The sequence below is a fragment of the Odontesthes bonariensis genome, chromosome 2 (genome assembly GCF_027942865.1).
Source record: "Odontesthes bonariensis isolate fOdoBon6 chromosome 2, fOdoBon6.hap1, whole genome shotgun sequence".
NCBI lineage: Eukaryota > Metazoa > Chordata > Actinopteri > Atheriniformes > Atherinopsidae > Odontesthes > Odontesthes bonariensis.
Genome location: NC_134507.1, coordinates 15,265,623 through 15,285,692, shown reverse-complemented (window position 1 = coordinate 15,285,692; position 20,070 = coordinate 15,265,623). Strand labels below are relative to the sequence as shown.

The window sequence follows — 20,070 nt, the reverse complement described above, 5'->3', positions numbered from 1 at the left end:
AGAGACAAATGAGACAATGTCTCTGTTCATCTTCCAAACCCACTTGGTTCTTTTGGCCAAAAGCAGGAAAAGGAGAGCACTTGATGGCAGAGCTAACAATGGTGTAGGGACCACTTTCGCTTAACAGAATGCCACCCAAGCACTCCCTCCCAGACACACTGATTATGGTCCATTTGAAAAGCGACTGACAAATAGGAGATGGGAGATTATGTCAATTAGTGGCCTCAGTCCCACCTGACCGGACCGCCTCATCTCTCTGGGTCTGAAAGGGGTCAGAGTTCGTGACCTCGTTGCTAAAACAAGGAGGCTGCTATCCTCCGGCCACTGTGGCGGGCTTTGACTCTGCGTGGTTTTATCAGTCCCCTCGCACAAACACACCAACACACTTTCACCTCCCTCTGACCTTCCTCTCATCCCTGCCTGCCCTTGACCTCCGCTGTTGTGTGTGTGAAAATAAAAGAGAGGGAGGGAGGTCAACAGGTCTCCAGGGAAACAGATTTATTTATTGGCTGATGCTTGTCTTTCCAAACGGGTGTAAATCTCCTCACCAGCTGAGTGTTGGTGCACACACGTGGATGGATGAGGAGTACGAACTTTAGTTTCTGCTTACTGGTTTGTGCCACTGTTTGTTTTTTTAACTATCGCATCCTGGCACTGCTCTGTATAAATACAAATAGATGTGTGTTTGGCTGCACCGAAGAATAAATCTTCTTTGATGTTTTTGTGAGTCGGGGTGTTGGTGTGTGTGTGTGTGTGCGTGCTTTCCATGTGGCTGTAAATCTCCAGACTGACTTGTTGGTTCAGTGGGGAAACAGCAGGTTTGGGACACACTGATGGTCTTCACAGATGGCTTCAGGACCCTGCCCACGGGAGGCCTTCTACTTCACCTATTAATTTATCCATTTTCCACTGCAGAGGAAACACTGAGGCCAATGTGATTGTTTCCGAACACCAAAGTCCCCTGAGAACAGCGTGGTTGTTTATTTTATCCAGCCCTTTCTCCTGCCTCTTTCTTTCCTCAGCCCCCCTGTGCCCTGCACTCTTTTCTACAGGTTGATAATATGATGCATGTTTTTGTTCTTTGTACATCAGGTTGGCTAACAGGCTTTGAGTGTCACTGTCATGATGTCACCGTGTTGCTGAATTGGTGTTGGAGTAGAACTAAGAGGAGTAAAATGTCATATCTTTGCCATGTCCAAAAATAATTACAAATACAGCAAGAACAACAGTGAAGTTGCTCAAATACGGTTGATATGATCTGAGCAATTTTGCTGCACCTCTCCGAGTAATGTAAAATTCAAAATCAAATTAAATGTGTCCTCAGTGTAACTGTCCAATGAAAAAGCCATTTGGCCTTATGATGCCTGATCTTACTAGCCTGGGAATTCCCATGCTGCTTTGCGCGCGATTTCATTCACACTGCAAAGTCAGCCTGGAAACCACCGCCCTTATTTTTGCCTGAGTTAGGGAACCAATCACAGAACGGGGGGGGGGGGGGGGGGGGGGGGGGGGGGGGCAGCAAGACGATGACGCCGTCTATGCGCGACACCGAAGCTTGTAGAGTGTTAATCCAACATGGCAGCGGACACAACGTTACCGTTCAATGCAGCCTTAGAAAGTGTTTTAAGTAGCTTAGAACGCAAGTTTACTTTTAGAAAAGAGCAACGTTTGGCGTTGAAAGATTTCATTGCCTTCTTCCTCGTCGAATTTCTGTCGCTCTACATACGTCATCTGGTATAAGTGATACAATTGGCTATGAATCGTGCGCAAAGCAGCATGGGAAGAACCAGACGCCATTTGATAGACATTTGTAGCGCCCAATAAACGGCTCTAGGCATTCGTAAACCACGCCTCAAATACGAGAAAATGCACACCTAGTCGAGATGTGGACGCGTCAGCCAGGCTATGATCTTACAGTAATAACAGCTGACTTTCCTTTAAAATTTTAATGGCAAGAAGAGAGATGCTGCAGTAATTTTACAACTTCAGTCTGCTCTTGTAGCGTTTATCTGGGCCTGTGATTTGTGCAACCACTGAATGATTTGTTTTTCAGCCGGTACACCCGGCGGCTTCAGGTGCATTTCCATAAGTATCAGGAGACGAGGGAAAATTTTCATCTGCTGAATCTAACTCAAGAAAGAAGCAAACCAATTTAATATGAGGTGTAATAGGAGATATCTCTGGTTCAAATTTAAACAAGAATGTATTGAACCCTTATTGTATATTTGGAACTTTTTCTTTTAGTATTTTTGTGCTGGACAAGACTTAATACAGTGGTCTGACTCTCCCATCATCAACACAAGATCCCAGTGAAAAATTAATGAATGTTGTGATGTTGAATGAGCTCATTGAAATAATGCCACAGCAAATGTATAACCAAAGCTTAAGGTTATCCATTAAAAGAGAGAGCATTTGACATACTGTACATTGAATATTCTTCCTGTCCACTTAAGAGCAGTGACTTCATATCCTACATGCCGCAGTTCAGTCTTGTTCTTGCACACCACAGGGGTTTGGAAAATAAACAATCCTGATTAATCGTTCACATTCATCACAAGTGTAAAAAGCACATAGCTGACTGAAACTTGTGTTTTAGCTTCAGTAAGTTTGCATGTAAATAAGATCAGTTCTGTGGAAATGAGCCCTTTCATTGTGGATGTATGTACCACATGTAGACTTTATAATAAGGAGAAAACAATTCAGTGCTTTAGGCCCTTTAAAGGGAGTCAGGAAACACATGTATAGACACACACAAACACTGAAAACTCACGCACACAACAAACAACATGCAACATCTTTATTGCATTTTACTCATGAAGGCAGGCCAAGCCTCAGAGCCACAGCAGTCCTGCCCATGTGCTGCTGTTTCTCTCCTCGACTGGTCTCTTCCTCTAAAGAAAAGTACAACTCCTGCCTGCCTGTAGACAGGTGGTCTTGCGGTTCAGACCAGAAGGATGTTGGCTTACTGTCTAATGCTATTTTAATGGTACCCTGTGTTGGGAAGAGAGAGGCATGCTGTAACTAATAGAATTCTTCTGACTCTCCAAAATGTTATATAATGGTCTCTTTCTGTTGAGGCAGTCTGGTCAAATCTTATTATCGGGTATGAACACGTGTGTGTGTGTGTGTGTGTGTGTGTGTGTGTGTGTGTGCTCATGTGCATGAGCGTGTTTTCTGCATGAATGTTTTAGTGAAAGGAAATTTAAAAATCAATGGAAGTTAGATGTGACTTGTCTTTGTATATATATTTTTAGCATTTTCAGCCTTTTTCTTTTTTAAAGTAATTTAATTTATTGCACAACACTGCAACAGATCAGCATTAAATGTTGAACTTTTTTTGTCAGGTTTCCACGATCACAGAGTTATATTTAGTTTTCTTCTGTCATCCTGAGTTCCATCAAAAATCTAATACTGAATATTCGATCAGACCATACTTGCTCTTTCATTGTCCATGACTTTCATCGAAATCAAATCAGATTAGAATGATAAAGAGTTCGGAGATGACTGGAAATGATCAGCATATTACAGCCACTGGTATTTGTACCATAACTACACCATGAGTCTGATTTACAATACATACATTCACCCTTTATTAGCTCATTTCCCAAAAGAACTTTATCGCACAAGCAAAATATTTTTTTCAAACATTAAGAAAAGCGGTTTGAAGCAGATCACGCTCGTCTCTCTGGGTTTTGTCTGAAGAGACTTAAGAAAAACGTGGAAAATCGCCAGCCTAAAAGGAACACATGGCTGGGTGAGGGAAAGTATTTCAAATGAAAAAGCAAATTACAACTCCTGGAATGTGCAGTGTAGTCCAGTGTGTGAGTGAGCACTGTGTGAAAGGTGTGTATGCGTGTGTGTGCACATACAGGTGACAGACAGCCACTATTCAACTGTGAAAAAGGTGCTGCTTATCAGCACACTGCAATAAAATCAGACAATGTATCCTTTATTCTACACTGTGTGTGTGCGCGTGTGTGTGCGTGTGTGTGTGTGTGTGTGTGAGATGGGGGTCCTTTTTTATTATTTTTCATTTCATTCTTTTTCTTTGTAACTAGTCAGCTTTATACTACATGCACTTTACATTTGACAGAGCTGATGTTTGTTTAAAATGAGGTCGAGTGAGAAGTGAAACGACGTGTGCTTGAAGTGCTTTTGAGTGTATGTATGCTTTTTCATTTGTGTTGCCGGTCCTTCATCAGGCCCTTATTAACTACACAAGTGACCTTTGAGGAGGTGCTGATGGGATTCTTGGGGGCTGAGCCAAGTTTCTCCCCGTCTGCCTTTTCACCTTCAGTCTCTTTTGGCTTTCTCTCCTTTGACTTCTCACATCTTTCATAATGAAAGCTGCTCATCATTTTCTTTTACGGCATATTGTATCTACTACATGTCTGCAGATTAGCTTCTTAATATGGGGTCAAAACTCAAGTCAAGACACCTCAGTGGCATTACAATTTCTATGTCAGTGTTTGTTGTTTTTGATCACCGACTGAAGGTTTCCAATTAAGCTGTCCTGGCAACACATTTAAGGCCATTAGACTTGTCCCCTCCTGTTACTGTCATTCCACAGTCTGGGGACTCTGCACTATCTCTGCAATCACTTGGAAATAGATCACAGCTCTTCTGGCATTCACGCTTCAAATGGGCTCCAAAAGTTGTAAAATTCCAGGAAATCTTTTTTCTAAATTTATTTTATTTTGTGTGTGGGTCTGGAGGGATTAAGCTAGAAACGTTTCTTTATAAAGTTGGTCAGCTAAATTGCAGCCTGCTGTCTATCTGCATCACCTATTTTTCGTTTTTTAAGGAGACCGATTATGCTTTTCCTTCTTTTCTGTCATTACTTTAATGATAGAGCATGTTCATGTTAGAGGTGACCAAGGTTTCAAATAGGACATTATTTAGAAGTTATCCCTGTGAGCCAAAAGCTTAGGCTTTAGACAGTTCAGAATGCCGGTTCCCAGCTTTTCTATTTTCTACTCTTGTGTTGAGTTAGTATCAGCTCGTCATGGACAGCTTTAAGCTATTCTGTTCCAAGCAAAGTAAAGTAACACAGGCATACAAAGAAAAATGTTCACATATGGCATGGGATTGGAAAACGTAATACACCGTTAGTTCATGCATTAAGCAGGGAATGAGCGTAGTATTTATCAAACTTAGATGTCCTGCTGTAATCTAGTGCCGCTGATGTTTTTATGTTTTCCACTCACATATTTGAGATAGTTTTTGGGCTGGAACATGTATGGATGTGCAGTATATGAGAAGGATCTAATTCCCCCCAAAAAAGTGAAAAAAATATTATTCTGTTAGTCTTAGCAGGTTTGCGGTTTGCTTTCAGAACTTTTGCACCAGCAAGAGTGGACGCGTTAAGGGCCAGTAGAAGACAAATAAACAGAGTTTTATGTAAAGTTGTGCTTTTCATTTAGTTTCATATTCACAGGTTTGGACTGTTGGTTTGTTAAATAGAACACGAATAAGCAGCAATGAATAAGGATAGTGTTTATCTTCGCCCATCTGAAGAAATACATCCAGTTAATCAGACGTCAATAGAGTGCATTTGATAAGCAGCACCTGGCAGTTACTTACTCTCTTATTTACTTACTATGGAAACAGTAAGGGTGAACGTTTTTTTGTTAAATAAGAAATTATACATTGAAATATATCATGTGCCGTTGTTAATCTGAGATTATATTTACCTAAAAGTAGGGGCACTTCAATATGTTTAATGTCTTGATATAGTTTTTGATAGTTTTTCCACACACTCCTTCTGCGTTGTGGATTATCATTCATTTTCCACCCCCGGCTTTATCCAATTCTGGGCCTGGAACCCATCCCAGCACTCCACCAGACGAAAGACAGGATACGTTCTAGACAGGTTGTCAGTCCATCATGGGGCCAACACAGAGACATGAGACAAACAACCATGCAAAATCCCACACATTCCTGAGGTCAATTTAGAATCAACAATAAATATAGCATGCGTGTTTGAGTACTGGGAGGGAGGCAACATATGCACTGGGGAACAACATGCTGACATTTAATCCAGGAACCATCTAGCTGTGAGGCGACAGTGCTAACGGCCACAACTCCACGCAGCCCCATTTTAGATTAGTTTTTCAAAATAAATAATGACACCTTGTAATATATCACGTGTTGTTGTATTCTTAGAATTTTAAGGGCCTTTCCAGTGGAATCAAATGATGATGAAATTTCTATTCTTAACTCTCAGTGGTTCTTTCGATCAAACATTTTTTATCCAAACTCGTTAAGGTTAAACTTGTTGGTTTAACCTTAATGACAAAGAATCAGGCATTTCACAAACACTTTCTTTATAAAAATTTCAAATATATTTTATTCATTCACTTTTCTGAAAAACAAACTATTTAAGTAACAGATCTACTTACAGTTGAATAGGTTAGACAATATTGTCAAAGTTAAATTTTCATCTTTCATTGCTATAGCAACAGTGTATTCAGGTGCTATGTCTGTATGTATGATTTCTGCTTTCATACCATAGGAGTTTAACTGAAGAAAATTGAAAGATTAAAGTATAAAAAGAAATATTTGAAGACTGATAGTGAACAATAGCAGGTACCAGAGACTTATCAATCCAACAATGTTGGTTCTGTCCAGAGTCTCTTTCTGTATTTCTCTTTTATGCTCCACATGTTTTCAGGAAGATGTCTTCTCTGCCTTCGTATCTTTCTTCCTCCTATTCAAAAGTCAAAAAGAATTCAAATCTCCCTCTTGCAGGCCATGAAAAATGGTGCTGTACAAAGTCAATGGAAGCATCATCCAGTCTGTCAGTCTGTCTCATTCCATTGCCCTTCTCTCCCAGAATGGATTAAAAAAAAGAAGAAAAAGCAGTTTTCTAACCTCTAGTATTCGTCTGAATGATCCGCTTTTTACATTATTAAAACATACAGTTAAGTGGATAATCTACATTTCTCTGCTTTGATGTTTTTCCTGAGAGCTCAGTTCCAGCATGTGCACTGGCTCACATGTACATTATCAATATCATTTATTCGCCGTTTTTACATGAAAACAAACCTTTCCTCCCCCTTCCATTTTCATTCAGTCTGTCTACAATCATTACACTATTGAGCAATTCGCCACCTCCTTCCATTAACCAAAGCTACTGTCTGATTGATAAGGTTGCTGTAAGCGTATGATCCAAAGTGATTGATTCGAATATATCAGAAGAGTAGAGCAGACATATCAAAGAAGATTGCATTCAATTTCAGAGGGTTCATCAAAATTTGGGTTTTTGTTTTAGAGATAAAAACAACTTCATCCTGATTATAAGCTCTATGTGAAGCAGCTAAGCCCATCAGAATGACACCCCCTAACTACCCGATTCATGTTTTAGCTGAAAATATAAAAGCTTGAGCACCATGCAAAGCCCTGCTGGACTATAGATTATAAAGGACTGGTAACAGATTTCGTTGGGATCTTCGGGTGAGGGATGAGTTATTGAAACAGTTAGATTTGTGTGAAACAGGGTGCAATGTGAGAACAATCGTGGATTCTGCTACACTGCAGTGAGCCACGTCACTGGAAGACCGTGTGGTAGGTGGGACACTGATGAGATTTCATGTACTTGATGGCAAACTTGAGCTCTTTGCTCTTCTTGTCCCACTTGTGAATGGACATGAGCAGCAGCTGCTGGTCCACTTTGCGGCCCATGATGAGAAAGTTGGAGCCCAAGTTGTCCAGCTGGGAGCATGGACAGTTGGCGCCATTCTTGATGTACAGGGTCAGTTTCTTTAAGTCCTTCTTCCTGAGCACACCCTGCTTCAAAACCTTTTTCTTCTTTTGTGCTGCAATCAGCTTCCGGTCACCTTTCTCCTTTTTCACCTCCTTAATTTTCATCTTGAGGGCTGAAGGAGAAGAAAGAGAGATATTCAAACTCAGTTAGATTTTCATTCTGCGTAACACAAATATTCAGACCAAGGTGCTGTTAATGCGATTCCTCTGTTCCCTGTTACTTTGAGAAAATATCCCATTTTTGTCTGTTGCTCTTTGCTAAACCAGTGACGCAGCAATTTTACAAATCTCCCAGGTTTTATCAATTAGTCTTCTCTGCACTCTACATAAACTGCATTCTGTCTATTTGTTTGCGAGCCTTTTACTTGAGAAAAAAAACCCTAAACCAAAAGGTGGACATTTTCTTTTCGCCAAATGTCCTAAGACACAAACGACCGAGTATTTTGAGTGTAAATGTAGTGTTTTCAATAATTTGCGGCTAAAGGTGATTTGTGTGTTTGAGGAATGACCTCATTACATTATTTTGTTTCAGTATTTTTTTGTTTAGGCTTAAACAGCCAAATGATTAGTTTTGGTGTAGGAAAAGATCACAGCTTTGGGCTTCACAATGTTAATTATGTTTTAGAAGGCAACCTACTCCCATCTGCGACAGGTTTCTCCTCCATTTTTCTTGGTTACCTGGGTAACTAACAGGGCTCCGAACCGGTTCAAGGAACGAAAACGAAAAACGAAAACGAACGGAATTTTACGAGGAACGAAAACGAAAACGAAAACGAAAACGAAATGGTCTTCAACTGTTCCGGAACAGAAACGTTATTCTGAAATCCACAAAACCGGTTAATAACGTTTTTTTTTGTTCTCTATATATTCTATAAAATTTCACAAAAGCGTAGACTTTGTCAGGGGAAAAAAAAAAGACTACTTCCGGTTGTGCGTTCACTTCGCTGCCCGCTAGGCTCAATGCAGGCAGCTGTCACGAATCACTTCCTTTATCCACTACTTAGTCTAGTTATCCACTAGTTATCCACTAGTTAAAGTGATGGTTCGGAGTAGATTCACCCTAGGGTCGTTTGAACCGTGACATCCAGCCAAGTAGCCCACCCGAAGTTTTTCCGATCTTGGCCGAACATCAGCCGAGTTACTGAGTTATCCCGAATAGCTTAGTACAAGCGCTAACGGACCCTGGCAGTATCTCCAAAATTACCACACTAAAATCACATGCCATGACACCAAACTTCTACAGTAGTACAAATATGGTCTGTACTCACAAAACGATGCATTTGGAAGTTTGTAAATAGTCCAGGAGTTTATTATTATCAACACAAGCCTAATAGCTTCTCTGCTGCTAAAGCTGCGTCGATGTCACTTCCTTGATCTGGTTGTGAGCCAAGACACAAGTCTTTCAACTTACAAAATGCTGCCTGTTAAATTATACGGCAGAAGAGATTGTATGGGTCTTACCTGGTTTTTCTAGTAGGTTTATTTGAATTAAAGATAACTGTTGCCTCAAGTCTAGCAGGGAAATTAAGGTCAAGTTTCTGGCTCTAATTTCTTAGACAGAACTTCAAAACACAATTCTAAAACACTGATTATAAAATGATTAATGTTACTACGTGGAATCACTATCATCTGTCCTCACTTGCTGTCACATTGTTTACATAATTTGCTCAAATCATTCTCTCGAATTGGGACTGTAGTCTGATGTAAGCTGTGTCTCTCCTTTGGACAGGAGTTGTGTTTTTTCAGGCAGATATGCAGAACGGAGAACCTCTGTGTACAGTTTTCATTACATGTGGAGTTAGGTAATAGCAATGCCCAATGATGCACTGACTTATATCTACAACTGACTCTTGTGTTTACAAGTTCATATTTTCAATTGCAAAAGATTAAATTGAACCGGCAAGCATTTGAGAGGGGAATTCTTTGGGGGAAGATTTTGACAGGTGAGATTAATCATGGGTTTGGGTGAAGGCACAGGGCTGGTATTAGGCATTGCTATGTACCCAAGACTGTTGGAAAACTGCCATTTCACTTGCATAAACACCCCTCAGTATGCTCTGATAGGTATACCGTACATGTAAAGTGATAGCAAGTGCTCAAAAAGGAATGTGCATGCTGAGTTGCTCCTCGATCACATCCTGATTCACATCCAGGTCCTTTACAGTGAATGTTGATGTGCTGCATTTGCATGCCTCCATGCAGATGTGAGAATATGTGTGAATGACTGAAATGATGTGTGTGCATGTGTTCAGTAAGGGTACGAAAGATAATATCACCACCTTTTCCCTCCTTTTTTCACTTTGAATGCTCACCCATATTCAGTCATGTTTAGTCTATGTGCAGCCTGGCCAGCATCTTTGTGACAAGCTGTGCCCAAGTCTTTATACAAACTCACTCTCCTTAATGTGAGCAGAGAGAAGTGTGCTGTCATTTTGAGAAGAAACAGGTTTTCTTTAAGCTAAAGCAAGCAACCTCCTCCACCAGCCAGGTGTACATGTGCTGCCAGAATTGCATCCCACCCTGTTTTTGTTTTTTTTGTCATGTGCACCATTCTGCTGGATGGTACAGCAAAGAACGGTTAAAGATCAGACGGCAAATGCAGACAATAACAAAACCAAAAAATATCCTGAGGGGGAACAGGGAGAACCAAAGATGAATAGGTGGCAGCATTCATAGCATGTGAGATCAAGCTGAAATCAGCTTTGGCTCAATGGAACAACATAAGAGAGGGATTTTTGCCTTGATCTCAGAGTCCATATGTCAGAGTTATCTTACCTTCTCATCTTCTCCTCATGTCGGTCGCTAACATTCTTTGCCAATAAAATATGTCTATATGGCTGGCTAAACAGGATCATGCTTCATTTTAATGTTCCAGAGGAATGTGCCTTTTGCTTTCTGTTCTCTGAAACACCGTCATGTTAAAAGATCGAGATGTGTAATCCTTCAATTAAGCAGAAAAATAAATATCTGATATGGTAAAGTCGTGATTAATTCTATGGGATGAGTCTGTATTTTGGCTACAGCTCAGGGTGTGAGGAAAGTGCACAAAGATGTATTTTGTTGTTCCTGGATGTGGTGGGTGTATTATCTTTAATGGGTCATTAAATTAATTTTGCAGGTGTGGTTAATTGTTATACACTGTCATACCAAACATGGTCTCCTCTAAATTCAAGTCTCATAGAGATTTTTTTGTTGTTGACATTTCTAATTTCGTGCCCAGAATCTTATGACCAGAGAAAACAGAGAGAGGTATCTAAGTAAGAACACCAGGGCAATCATCCATGAGAGCAGGAATTAATCTGCTGTGGAGTTTGATGCGCCAAAAGCCTCGATGAGCAGAAATAATGGAATAATTATGTTCTGGCTTCATGTGCAGGTCATTACTGTGTTGAAACAGGAATGCTGCAAAGTAGATGGTTTAAAAAATAGTGTTGAAAGAGCATCCGGGACAAGAGGCCATTAAATTAATTCATCAGTTCATGAGAAAGAGAAGGGTTATAGTAGGAGAGGCTGTGGTGCAATGTGAATGTGTGTTCTATCTGTTGATTCCTGCAAATGCAGTCAATCGTATGAGGGGTGACTGAAGAGGAGGAAGATCAAGTATGAAGCAAGGAATTTGTTTGGCAATAAAATATGAATTTGTACCTCAGAGTGTAATCAGATTTGCAGTTTTAAGCCTCTCAACATTTTTTAAAATATTCTTGCAGACACGTGCTTCTGCTTCATTATCACACTTCTGTTGGAATGTTTTTTAAATTTTTAATATCCTTTAGTTAATTATTGACATGCAATACAGATCTATAAAACGAAATTCACACAGTGGGACTTGCACATTACTGTTAACTTGTTCAGCAGTTTCAAACTTCCTTGTGGGAGTTTAGCTGACTACGTGATCTCATTGCATGGCAAGTAAATGAGACACTTCAGACACATGCTACGAGTCATTTTCATGCACTTTTCACTTTTTGTATGTCATTCTAAAGAATGAAATGACAAATGGTTGTGGTGTGTGATGACACACTAAAACAAAAATGAACATATATTACAACATGACATGACTCGGCATGTTAATATGCTCTTTCAAGACTTTAAACTGGAACTGGGAGTCCTTTTGTATGTGCCTGTATTTTCCTTCTCTGTACTTACCAAAGTCACTGGCACAGAAATGCTCCATGATGTTGTCTGCTTTCAGCTCGTTGTCACATGGCGGGCACACCTTTGACACTGAAAGGACAGGAAAATAATTTGTCATCGTCTGCACAGAATCACATTATTTGGATGCATTAAGGCCAGATTAGCTCATATCTAACAGCTGAGTTGAGGTCATTGTTAATCAAGTACACTCAGCAAAGCCAAAGCTGTGTTGGTATGAAATTGTTAAACCTTGAGGCACTTTTTGGTCACAAATTTGCAGCCCCCACCAGCTCGCCTTGTCAGACGCAATTTTGCTGATACTCAGCCCAGCAGGCTGACTGATGTTTGCCCTGCAATTACACCGGAGAAAATGTTTTTATTCTGCTCCTTGTATATTTTGGTGGCGCAGGCGTGGTCTTGGCTGTGCAGAAAGGTAAACTGGAGGGGGCTGCTGAACATGGCGAAAAGTGATTCAGTACACAGACAAGGCCAGTGCTTAGGCCACACAGTAACCACACATTGTGAAACAGCAAGGGTAAACCGAAGCAACAAGTTCTGTTTATTTGTAACTCAAAATTTATGGTCATGCATGCTTTGCTTGAGAGCATGTTTAGCCTCACTTACTTTGATATGGAGCTTTTGGGTTGTTATTGTGTACCCACACGGTTGAGACACATTGTGATGGAGAAGAAGTACAGGCCTTATGTGGATCTTTTTTATTTATATATAGCAAGAACTTGCTTGTTTTTACACTTTTAAATTTACAATCACCAGCAAAATGAATCAACACACACTGCATTGGATTCCTTATGCCCGGTATACTGGCAAAATAATTTTGGAAATGCGATTCATCATTTTACAATGATATTTTGTCCTTTTGTCGTATAATTGTAGAACCCTGGCCACTTACAAAGATGCTTTCAAAGGATTTATCACAAACTCTCACTCCGATCATTTTCGCAACCACATATGTATTATAACTATTACGAAACGGACTCCACATATCCCCAAAGAATTTGGTTGCAGCACTACACATCTCATATCAGTCCTCTTATCCCAAAAGTAAAGCCTTGAGCCAAGTGAGAGCACAAGATATAATATTAGAAAGGGTCAGCAGGAGAAGGATGTGTTCTCGACATCTTCCTCTCAACACTTATGCAGTATGCACAGACAAGGCAGACAAGACTGAATTGAGACAACTTGTCTGAAGGGAAATAGTGCCGACCTTTTGCTGAGTTAGTGGGCTTTTTTTTTTTTGGATGACTGCTTACATGGGTGCTACATTTTTCTGTCATTCACTCACCACAAAATCTAAAATATGTTCTCCTTCAAGAGCTCCCTGTTCTCTCTCCTTTCCTCCACTTACAAACGCACACGGAACAGTCCTTGCACAGTTCAGCCCCTGGGTTAAAAGTCAGGGTTCAGAGGTTATCACCCCAGTCCAGACCTCAGTGTCTGGACAGATAATGAGAGGGGTCAAAGTTTAGCATGCCTCACTGCTTGGGTCACGGGGAGGTGAGCCCCTTAACCATCACTGAGCGTATGTATGAATGTGTGCATATGTGCATGTCGGAGGTAGCTGAACCATGTTCTTGTGGAGTAACTGCCAGTTTTTCTCCTGCGAGGGTTCCCATGCTTTCACAGACAGGAGGCCTGTGAGGCCTGCAGGGTCAGGCTTCTAATTGTCTGGTGCTGACATGCAGATTGGGACAGGAGCAAGGAAACACACACTCACACAGATCAAGAGACGACTAAACTTCTCTATATTTGTCTGTTTTGAGTGATTCCCTTGAAGCTGTCACATCTTATTCAATCTCCACAGTAATTCATTCTAGTTTCACAGGGGTGGTATGTTGGCAGGAGTCCCAGCTGTGTGGACGCCAGAGCATGTGTCAGGAGAAAGCAGTGCCTCCATGAAACTTAGTTGCGCTTGGACCTAAAATCACGGTTTTGATCCCGGTGAGAAATCACTTAGGCAGCGACTGCCCGCATCACCAGTCTCTGTCGGAGGAATCACTGTCATGTTCTGATGGCAATCAATGCTGTGTGACTTAGATTTTTTTTTTTCCTGGACTAATTTTATACCCATCAAATATCTTGAGAAATATCTTAGATTTCAAATATCTTAATGTATTTCTTAGCAGCTTCTCAAAGCAGCTACAGAATTTTTTACATTCCATAATTGTGAAAATTATGTTCTTGCCATGGTTGACTTTGGACTTGACTACTCCTTGTGTGCTGGTTTTGGCATTTGCATGCTTGTCTATGAACTTAATTATGGAGACTGTAATGTTCCCATTGATTCGGACAAATATTGTCTCACAGAACTATTTATGTGGAGGATGAGGAGTTTGGGAGTGGATAATTAAGGATGAGAGGAAAAGGACGATGGGAGCAGTATGAATCAGGAGGTGGTCTGTTGGAGAGCCCTGTTGTTAATATTCAAACAGCAAGCCAGAGTGGAAATGGTGAACGGCAAGATTCCAAGAATTCAACTGCACAACTTCACTTAGTCATAGCTCTGAGGTTAATATCACTTTCTCCATTTCAGCCTCTGATTCCTGCTGTGCCTTTTGCCTGTCATATCTCCAAAGAAATTTCCAACAAAAACATACTGAACTTATTTGCGCTCGCTTTTGATGTTAAGTACAAAAATGTGAAAGGTCACTTGTAAACTAATTTTGGAATAAAAAGCTACAGTTAAATGTTCCATTTTGTCTTCCGTGACCACAGAGCACACTGATGCTATTATCATTGTCATTTTGATGGCAATAACTGGTGCTCTGGGAAATTACTTTCCTGCAAGAACTTAAGTTTGTATAAACGAAAACATAAATTATGGACATCACAAAGTCACGTAATTACTTTAAATAGCAGTTGAAAATACAAACATTGTAAGTTGTATTTTTGTGTGTGCAACATTCTCTTAAACATTAAAATCCAGTTAATTTAGAAATGTAGGTACATTAAGTCGCATGCTTTTGTTTACTTTCTGTCACACACACACAGCTGCACACAAAGGGCAGCCCAACCAACAGTATGGTCATGCACCTCATCGCTTGCAGCGTAACAGTGACTTTTATAGGAGGAACCTTCCATTTAAAGTATGCCCGGGTCACTATCTCATGCCTCATTTGGGCCCTTTAAGTTATGAGCAGGAACACTTATGACATAAAACGGTACTGTGCCGGAGACGAAATGCAGCGTGTGATTTATGTCTGAGGGCCTCACATCTGTTTAAATGTGGCATGCAGACAGACAGAGGAGGCCTTAAACATGGCCCAAAGGCAGCCCCCCCGAGGCCCCTAAAACAAAGCATGCTCCTTGCATCTGTAGGAATCCTATACAGAAGAGAAAATACGTTCTTAAAAGGCCTCGGCAGTCTTCCATGCACAGAGCATTGGATCACATTTTCCTTTTCATTAGCCTGGGCCATGAGTAGCACCCATTGTGCTGCTGAAGACCTGACAGTCTTGTCTGTCTGCTTTAACATGCTTGTAACTTAAACTATCACAGAGAGAGCAGCGAGGACAGGCATACCATGAAATTTAATTTATTTTGACTAACTGACATCTTATCTTAAAGAATACCCTCCAAGCCAACATGCAACTTTAGTTATAGATAGTGCAGACCTTATCCGTCTTTGTCATACCTATTGACTTATTAATGCGAAGAGTCGCAAAAAGTAAACATCACGAAGGCGGAGTTGATGGTGCAGCATTAGGTGTTCTTTGCCTGACAGATGAACTCAGCTGGGCTTTTCTGCTCCCGGGACGCCTGGGCCATCTTTTGTCAGCAGTCTACTTGTCTTCTCTTGTAATAATGTACAGACTTCTGTTTCACATAATCACACCCATTGGCTTCCGACACACACGTACACACATGGGCTATCAGATGCGCACGCACTAACACATTGCCAAAAAGTGTCCCCACACACAAACTGAGCTCAGGTGGTGTGTGAGTTCCTCCTCACTTTGGGCTGTGGCAGAGAGGTGGAAAGTGAATCTAACTCTGTACTGTTAGTTTCCACAGGAGCCCTCGAACCGTGCTATATCATGTAATTGCAGAATAGCTCAGATAGCATCTGGGCCTCGCGGACGGGGAGAGCAGCAGGTAGCGCATATCTTGATTCCTGTGACTGACCCAACTCCCAGAGATTCAGTTGGATTACTCCATGATCCTGCATATAGAGAATCATCGGTGTCCTCCAATGACACTGAGGATTCCCAGGAAACTCACTTCTAAGGGTTGTTAAGTGAAATTCCTTTCTTATTATTGCTGGCCATCTTTTGTGTGTGTGTGTGGTGTGTGTGGCTGTTTTGGAGCCAAAAACTTGTCCTCAGGATGGCCTCAACGGCACATCTGAGAATCACTGGGCCTTGACAAAATGTCAGTGACTGTGCCTTTGGGCTAGAAGTGATACGGGTTCACTCGTATGCTTCAAACATCGTCACAAAAACCCACACTCAAATATAGTTGTTCTCAACTCAACCATCATCATTCCATTTTTGCTCTAACATGATTTATAATCATCTGATTATTTAGAAACTAAATTATACCGATTGTATATTTTGTTTTATCACTACCTAAAATATTTAGAACAGTTTCCTTCTGTTTCAGAGAGAAAAAATGTCCCTCGTAGTAGTTGCACTGATTTTGCAGCACTTTCCATAATCCATCTGCCTCTGATCTTTATTTGATTAGATTGGATCAACAAACAGCTGTCTGTTCGAGAAGATGGCAGATGACATTTAAGCTGCCTCCTTCATAGAAAGGATGTAAGGTAACGAACTATGACTCTGTAAAGCCAAAATATCACATAGTTGATACCAGTCCTAGAAAAACAAAACATACATTTTCTCTCATGGAAAAAGTGCACCAATTCAGCTGGGAATCCTCCAATAACCTTTCCACACCTATTAAAATATTCTGAGGGAGACATTTAGATGTCAGTATGCTATGAATATTCATAAAAGGCAAAGATGTGTCACAGAGCGGCTGAACTAAAATGTTTTTGGCTTAATTATTTTTCACTTTTGTGCTGTCGGAAACCAGTAATGTTCTATGAAAGAATGGCTCACGTAAAGGTAAGAGCATTATTAATCAAACAGAACATTAATAAGCGGAGCAGGAACATGCAAAGTAGGTGAGAAAGGACAATAAACAGTTAAAGGCGGGTATTAGAGATATGTGAAGAATGACTCGTTTTCTCCAAACCCTTTAAGAAAGCAGAGAGGCGGACACTTCTTTTGCTGCTGGAAGCAGCTTTTCTCCACTTTCATGCACTGTCTGCCTCTCGGCAATCTCCAGCTTCCCTCTCCTTTCACTCCTTCCCATTCTGATCTCTTAGGAACAATCAGACTTTAGAGATTCCCATTCTCTGTCTGGTTCTCTTGTTCTGTCATGTCTCCTAATTATCGGAGCTCAGTAATTGGCCTTCTTGTTAATTGGCCCGCCGGCTGCCAGATTCAACAAAAGCCGAGCAGACTGGAACAGTCCCCACTGTGTCCCAGTCCTCTGTCTAAAGGCTCTCATCGAGTCCCTCTCAGGACTGACTGCTTTTTTGAGGAGTTTCCTTCACAAAGACACCTTTTTAATGTCTAATAAGTTCCCACTCACTTTATCAGAGTACACTATTGGCCCATTTGTCTGTCCTCCTTCTCATTGAGAGGAAAAATATGCATTAGTTCTGTTGTATATATGTTCACTTAGTAACATTCTGCAGACCAGCTTCCGAATGGCTCCCTCTGACATTAAACATACTCCTTTGACTCACTTACTAGACTGATTGATTAGCTGTAGATGGACGTCTGATAGAAGTGATAAAGGTGTGCATGCATGCAAGTGTGTGTTACCCTTTTTCTTCTTTTTTAGTTTGGGTGCATATATCTTCACAGCCCATTTATCTTAACTCAGTGAGCGATCTGGCCACTGGAGTCTCTCAGTCTCCTGTCTCTGTCCCTCCCTGAGGCAAATGAGCTTTCCTGAATTGTTCACTTACTCTCACTTACACTTTCGTGTCATTACCGCAGTGCAGGGTAACGCTATGAGTCACATCCTCACAGTTTGGAGTCACTTGCAGAATCTGATTCTGGGATCTTGAACTTTCATCAGGTTTTGTAATATTGTTGATGTGTGTTTTTGCACGTCAGATAGAAAAGTATAGCAGTAATACTAAATCGTATTTTTAATTTGTTTTAACCCATGCGTTTAAGATTTTTGCTTTCATTTATAAAAACATGTTTGGGACAGAACATTCAGTACTTTCAGCTATGAGCCACTTTTTGAGCAGAGAAGTTCTAAGAAAAAGTAGTGCTTGTTGTAAAAGTAAACTGATTTTAACATGGCTGCTGAGCTTGTCATTTTGTGTAGAATTTTCAATTCAAAGCAGACAGTGAAATTACAGCTTGTGCTAAGTGTTCATGTTAATATGTAGCATGCTGTTGAATCAAAACTTTGACCAGTACCTTCTACAGGAGACACACAGATGAAAGTTTTTATGGACAGTTCACTTGTGTAGATGCTTTCTTGTGAGAGTGTGCACATTGCTGTCCTACCTGGTGGCTGAGTCTCATGGTCCTCAGTGAACTGCATGGGGATGCAGAGGTCGTTATCGATTGGGAACTTGTCGCAGGTCAGCATCTCTGGCCAGGGGAAGCCATAGGTTTCCATGACTGGAGCACAGCTGTCCCTGACAGCCTCACACAGTGAACGGCAGGGATATATAGGCCTGTCCAGACACACAGGGGCAAACAGTGAGCACAGGAAGACCTGTGTGTCAGCATGGCACCTTTTGGCCAGGAGGGGCACCCAGCTGCCTGCCTGCTGCTTGACTTCTGGCATGGTCTCGTGGTCCAGGAGGTTGGGCAGTCTCATCTTCTTGTAGCCCACATTGTGGCACAGGCGCAGGTCAGCTGGTATGTCCACACACTGGGGTTGCTTGGTGTAGAAGCGGCCATTGTGGAAGTTGTCTGACTGCCAACTGTAGTAGTCGTACTCATCTGCATCCACAACAGTAAGGAGGAGGAGGGAGAAGAGCGACAGGCTCAGTGCCAAGCTGAAGGAGCCCTGGGTTAATGCCCACCTGGGGCTCTTTTGTCCATGCGCCATGCCTTTCTGAGTTCAGACGAACAATTAAAGAAGGTTGTTTCCAAAGTCTCCAAAGTAACTCAGTGAAGATAAAGTGCAACAAGATGAGAGGAACAAGTGGGGCAGGCGTGCAAGCTGTAATCCCTTTTTTTCTTCTGAGTATGGACGCAGCAAATTGAAAACAAAAGTGTTTAATTCCCTTCTTCCTTGGAGAGTCAGCCCACTAAAGCCTCCCTGAAACACCTCCCTGTGTATGTATTGGTGTGCCTCAGGTGTGGAGTGGGGAGGCAGCAATCAGGGACGGGTGAGCACACCAGAAGGACCTCTTATTTTTCTAACTTGCCCTTTCACAATTTCTTACTCTGCTGCCCTCGCTCTCTTTTAGAACTGTCTCCAAACTTCCCCTGCTCTCTATCAGTCTGTAGCTGTAAAGACGAATACCTAGGTTTTTAAGAGGCAGTGGTAGCTGCTTTCCTCAGCTGCCTGCCCCCCTGACAGGCTCCTAGACCATTCATCTTCCTACTGGCCTCCCCTGGACTCACTCACAACAGCATCAGCCAATCCCAACCCTGGAGGGAGGCTCCTTCTGGCCCTCAGGACACTCCCTCTGCCCCTTATTCTCAACAAAACCCCTCCTCTAGAACAACTTAACAGAAGAGAGTTTGAGAGAAACATTTGGCAAGTTTCTCCAGCTGTACTTTTATGTTCATTGATCAAAAATGCACAAGACTCTTTGGTTAGATACACACACTGGAGATGCCGTGACAGATTCTGCCCCGCTTCCATTCCAAGAGGCTCACTCTACACATAACAAAGGGTGTCTGCTTGGCATTTAAGCCTGCTCACTTCATTAGCTTGAAACAGTCTGGCAGCAGCTCTCTGCAGGCTCAAACACACACTCATTCACAACTGTAAATGCAAAACACTCAGTGGAATAGATGAATGAGGGGGGTACTGTGTGGGAGAGGTGAGATTACAGAGTGCTTGTTGTGCAGCTACAGGTGGCTAGGTGGTGTGCTGGCACTATGGGAGATATGTTAATGTGTGTGTTGGCTGTGAATAGAGGCACGCTGCCCCTCTGTC

General features: G+C 41.5%; 1 protein-coding gene across 1 annotated transcript; it reads right to left on the bottom strand.

Moving 5' to 3' along the window:
• Positions 1-6,321: 6,321 nt before the first annotated feature.
• On the bottom strand, positions 6,322-19,481 carry sfrp5 (secreted frizzled-related protein 5). Its single transcript, XM_075478269.1, has 3 exons — positions 18,456-19,481; positions 11,911-11,988; positions 6,322-7,877 (listed from the first exon to the last, which is right to left on the bottom strand). Exons 1-3 carry the CDS (start codon positions 19,006-19,008, stop codon positions 7,549-7,551), a joined length of 960 nt encoding a protein of 319 aa, XP_075334384.1. The 5' UTR covers positions 19,009-19,481; the 3' UTR covers positions 6,322-7,548.
• Positions 19,482-20,070: the final 589 nt, after the last annotated feature.